This window comes from Sprattus sprattus (assembly GCF_963457725.1).
Source record: "Sprattus sprattus genome assembly, chromosome: 1".
Lineage (NCBI taxonomy): Eukaryota > Metazoa > Chordata > Actinopteri > Clupeiformes > Clupeidae > Sprattus > Sprattus sprattus.
In genome coordinates, this window is record NC_137920.1 from 65101301 (window position 1) to 65106739 (window position 5439).

A 5439-nucleotide genomic window follows, 5' to 3' on the forward strand; every position below is an offset into this window, starting at 1 on the left:
AGACTGAGGGAGTTTGTCCCCTACCCCATCTCTGGGTTGATTTAAACATGTTCCAGACCCTTCAACTCACTAGTGACGTAAAAGTGTCATTTTCATAGGCCTTCCCCACTTTTCTCTCTTTCTCTCTCTGCTTTCAATACTTGTGTACTGTGCTGTCAGTATCCCCAGCTTCTGCGTCTCACATACAGAGGTGTCCACGAGCACAGAGGACTGCTGTAGTGTTGAGTCTCTCCTCTCTGGAGACCGTGACTACTGTACGCAAGCCTGTCAATGTGAGGGAGAAGAGACGTGTGACGAATTAGGCTTTAGTATTTAGTGTTGAGCAAGAAAGTCAACCGAAAACTATTTTCTCAAGAACCTTCATTTCTCACAACTTTTTCATGTTCATGTACTTAATGTGTATGTGTAATTTGGTCTTATTAAGATTTTCTTTCCAGCTGTGTGTGTGTGTGTGTGTGTGTGTGTGTGTGTGTGTGTGTGTGTGTGTGTGTGTGTGTGTGTGTGTGTGTGTGTGTGTGTGTGTGTGTGTGTGTGTGTGTGTGTGTGTGTGTATGGGTGTGAGAGTGTGTGTGTGTGAGAGAGAGAGAGAGAGAGAGAGAGAGAGAGAGAGAGAGAGAGAAACTTGGTATGCGTGTATGTGCAATAAATCGTAATGGGACCATGGGGGTTTCGGAGAAGCCCATGGAAATGAACAGCATGAATACATTGGAACTGAGATGTGGTGGGGTGTGGTGGGGTGGGCGTGGGGGGTTTTAGTTTGCTATACATGATCCAGCTGTGCTGAACACTACCAGAGGAGGAGTTTGGGACATTTGAGACAGGGGGAGACAGGAGGAGGGAAAGAGAAATTGAGAGAGGGAAATGCAGAAAGAGAGAGGGAGAGACAGATGATAAGGGAAAGACAGAAAGAGAGAGGGAAAGAGCGAAGGCAGGGAATATATTGCCGTAATCAGAGAGAGAGACAGAGAACCAATAAGAGTAAAGAACTGAAAGAAGACTTCAGCCAGCTGCATAGCTACTTACGAGGAAAGGACAACAGTCATCTATTTATGCCTGCAGGTATGCAGTATTCTTTGGTTTTTACTGGGTTATGGATTTTTGTTAGGATATGCATATTTGACCACTATTGTCTGATATGATCTGCCTAGTGACAGTGAATGTATGAGCTAGGACTGATGTTGAATTTCTGAAAAATGGTGTTCAGTGTGTACAGTGTTAAATGCTTACAGGTCTTTGGCTGTGTCACCCAGTGTGTGACTGAAATTAATGTTTTCCCTTGTCTCACGGAGAATGCATTCCACAGAATTAGATTCTTCATAGTTTCAGGGAAAAACAATGTTTATATTTCACCACAGGGAATACGGATAATATTGATGTTTTGTTTCCTCTTCATAGTGCTACTCTGTTTCATCTTGGCTTGTAAGGCTTGCTTCATGTCACTTCCTATTTTTAAAAAGAAGCACTAATTACTAGCAATCACAGCTTTGAATTGTATTATTTCACAACATCTTCTCAAACTGTAATTTCAGTTCCATGTTTTGTATAGCAAAGACAAAAAAAAAAAAAAAAAAAAAACCTTAAGATTCTCCCTACCCCAAAAACGGATGTCAAAGCACTTTAGCATGTGTGGGAAAATGGCCCCGGTCCAAAGAGTGTGAGTGTTTATGTGGAGGAGCTGTAGGGGCTGTCCAGGACACTCCACATGGACTCTGTCTGATGGACTTAGCTTGTCTGCCTGGTCAGTAGCCTGGGAGCGGATGAGCAAGCTGGTGAGGGTTGCAACCAGGGGTCTCTTGTCAAAGACAGCTGAGGGTGTTTGATATGAGAATGTCTCAGGGATGCTGTTCACCTCTTGTGGTTTCGAGTGATTTTCATCATTTGACAGATCTTTATCTTTGTGGTCGGTATGCATATTCTGACCTTTCTGAGGCTCACACTGAAGGGTGAAGGATTGTTTATCTCAGTGCATTAGTGGAGGAGAGTACGTCCAGTACAACTCATTAGTTTCTTGTGTGTGTGTGTGTGTGTGTGTGTGTGTGTGTGTGTGTGTGTGTGTGTGTGTGTGTGTGTGTCTCTGTGCACGTGCTGGCAAGTGATTCTATTCAGATGTTTATGCTTCTGATCCAAGAGTGTTTGAAAACAATCACAAGTGATTTTCCACCCCTCTTGAGTTTCCAGCGTGGGAGCAGCCATGCCAGTCCTCTGCTATAGGCTACTCGAAGCCATAACCTCATAACCTCCACTGTTTACAGACAAATATCTGACCTCAAGACGGCTCAGGTCACGTACAGAAAAAGACATTTAAAAACTCTGGTTAGTAGGCTGTAGTTTGTTTTGCTTATGACTAGTAAAAGGCTATAGTTTGTTTTTGTTTATGACTAATGGGATTTGTCAGTAGGGGGACTGTTTGAATTGGGGTGTTAGAGGGTTTACATTCTTGCAAAGGATTATCAAGTCTAGTGAAAGCAGACAGTACTCCTTCGGAACTCCACACACTGTTTTGGCTCTCACCACTCTCTGGTGAGCCCAGCCTCATTGATTCTCTGATCTTAACAAACGGCCCCCAAAGTCCCAGTGCTTGGTTAAGACTCTGCTCGGGCGTTTGTCAATATCTTTCAATTTAGTCCAGGAAGCTTTAGCTCTGTCTCCTGGGGCAGCGTATATTAATTCCTGACTGGAAGCTGGGCGGACAGGAAGTGGCTTAGTGACAGGGGGCTTTGAGGCCCCCGGCTGCCGTGGGTCCCCACTCACTGGCGTCAGCTCAAGGAAACAAGGCAGGTAATAAGAGGAGAGTGGGTGGAAGAGAGAGGGAGCGGAGTTTCAAGAAAGAGAAAAAAAAGACCTGAAAGAGTCGTGGATGAGGAAGGAAGAAGGGAAAAGAAATTTCGGTGACTTTTCAGGGCACAGAGAGAGAGAGAAACCCGGCTTATGTAAGCGACAGGCCCCTGGCGCTCTCTCTCTTTTTCCATCTCCCTCTCCTTTCTCTCTCTCTATCACCTCTTTATCTCGGGAGAATGCTTTTGATTTCGCCCTCTGCCCGCTTTTCAAACACCTTTAGTGTCTCTGCCCGCCGGCTGGGCGGCTCCCGCTGTGCCCTCTCATGGCGCGCTGCCTGTTGTCACGTCACACCAGCCAGGAATGCTGAGGAGGTGGCACGGTGGAGGATGGGGGTGTGTGCCCGCTGCCCAGGAACCAGGGAAGGATTAGCCAGTGGCACCTTGTCGAGTGGGTTGATTGTCGGCGGGGGCAGTTTAGTGCTCGCCCTGTCCCTAGAGTGAATGGGAGGGGGAGGGAGTGGGTCCAAGGTTCTCTCAGAGAGGTGCCAGGGGCTCCCGTGTTAATTAAACTCCACGTCGCAGAAAAAAAAAAAGCGGGAAGGCATTATTCCCACGGCACCGGAGGGCATTGACTCAAGGACGCCTTTTGGCTTCGGCCAGCGGTGCACCCCTCCTGCGCTTTAGAGTGGTCCGGATGGAGCCTGTTTAATGTGGCGCAAAAAGCCCCCCCAGGGGTCTTTCTACAACCCCCCCAAGCCCAAGAATTACCCCCACCACACCACACGCCGGGTTGTCTGAGGAAGGAGAGAAAGAATGCCCCCCTCCCCTCACCTCCTTCTCACCCTGTCAGGCCACTCACCCCCCTTCAATCTGTTGGCAAAGCACAAATTGGAAGCAGAGGTTGGGGACTAGGGGTGGTGGTGGCGTTGGGGTGGGAGGTGGTGGCTTTCGGACGCCGTCAATCTCTTACATGATTCATTATTCTTAATTACAGGCTGGCAAGTGAGGGGCTATAATAGTTATCAGCCTTGACACGGAAAGGAGTAATGGAGTGTGGAGACATTCGGAAATGATGCTTTCGTGTCAGAGAAGGACTCTGATTTAAGTATGGGGGCGGAGGAAGCAAAGGACCCAGCACAACACGGGCAGGAAGAAGGGGTTTTCACCCCATTTAATACCCCCATTATGTCACCCTAATCACTCCCACATGTGGCCTCAACCACTGAGTGCCTCTGACAGCTCACCGCCTGCCTGCAGAGTCCCGCAAGTTCTCTGAAAGTCACCGGCAGACTTGAGTTGGCAGACGGCAGCATAGAGATGTTTGGATTAACGTTGACCTGTTTCAGGGATCAGTCCCTAATTTGAATTGTTCCTCTCAGAGGAGCAGAGGAGGTGTTGAAAGAGGGCTTTTCATTTGTCCGATAAGGTGACAGCTTTTCTGCCTGTGGGAGAATGGTGGATTAAAAGAAATGTGGTGTATTAATGAGAGCAGATGTGTGTGTGTGTGTGTGTGTGTGTGTCTGTGTGTGTGTGTGTGAATGTGTGTGTGTGTGTGTGAATGTGTGTGTGTGTGTGTGTGTGTGTGTGTGTGTGTGTGTGTGTGTGTGTGTGTGTGTGTGTGTGTGTAGGAGGGGGTGGGGGGGGGGGGGGTCAAGTTCAGCAGGCCAAGGTTGTCATCATCAGAGTGCCAAGTTTTTACGTCACCGGAGCTGAAGGAGATGAGGACAGCTGTGACTGAGGCCTGTCTGTTGATTGCGTGATTTCTAGGGACAACATCTGGATAGTGGGACTGAGAGAGAGGGAGGGGGAAAGTGGCACAGAAACAAATAGAGAGGCAACAGATTGAGAGGCAGACATGTTAAAGGGACAGACATCAGGGAAAGAGACGGTGAAAAATGGAATGTAAAAAGGATGGATAGATAGACAGACAAAGATTGGTAAAGGAAAGCAAAATGTTGGGAGGTAGACATGGCAAAAGGACAAAAGGCTGAGGACAGGGGAGATCTTGCCAGGGTTTATATCTAAGTGAGGAAGCCTGTGTGTAGCGTGGAACGAGAAACAACCTCACAACTAGGTGCTCAAACTATAGTAGACACATGTTCTATGTGAGGATAGTTAGAAGGATATGGGCATCTGAAGTGATGGGTTAGTGGAGTGCTTTACAGAACTGGCCATCTGAAAAACAGCAGAACTTTCACCATCATTGCTATCAAAATAGATAGATTATTTAAATAGATTTTTTTATTGGCCACACCACAGAGGCTGATAGAATTAGTTTTTTCGGTAGAGTATGTTAAACTCTGCAGCACAATATATACATGGACAACAGCATACATGACACGCATTATAAACAATAAACAATCCAATGGTGGAAACATGCATACGTGAATGATGAATCAATGAATGAATGCCAGCAGTGTGTGAGGAGAAGTCCAGAGCGAGGAGAACGAGATAGTGATGAGCAGGATGTGAGTGTTGGGAGATGACCTCCTTTGCTCGCTTTACAATCCAGTGAGCATATAGAGTTTCGACTAAGGGTAGTGGGTTACCCATGATTTTGGATTCCTTGTTGACAATCCGCTGACATTTTTTCCCGTATTTGATTGGCTATGCTACCATAATAGAAGTTTACGACGCGACCATGGCTGAGTAGAACAGGACA

The 5439-nt window shown here is 46.9% G+C and overlaps 1 protein-coding gene across 1 annotated transcript in view; it reads left to right on the plus strand.

Moving 5' to 3' along the window:
• Window positions 1-957: 957 nt before the first annotated feature.
• Window positions 958-5439, plus strand: part of stard13a (StAR related lipid transfer domain containing 13a) — a 23608-nt gene continuing 19126 nt past the window's right edge. Inside the window, exon 1 of the mRNA XM_080851647.1 lies at window positions 958-1059. Within this exon, the coding sequence (XP_080707773.1) occupies window positions 1050-1059 (10 nt within the window). The 5' untranslated portion in view covers window positions 958-1049. The remainder of the gene's footprint in view (window positions 1060-5439) is intronic.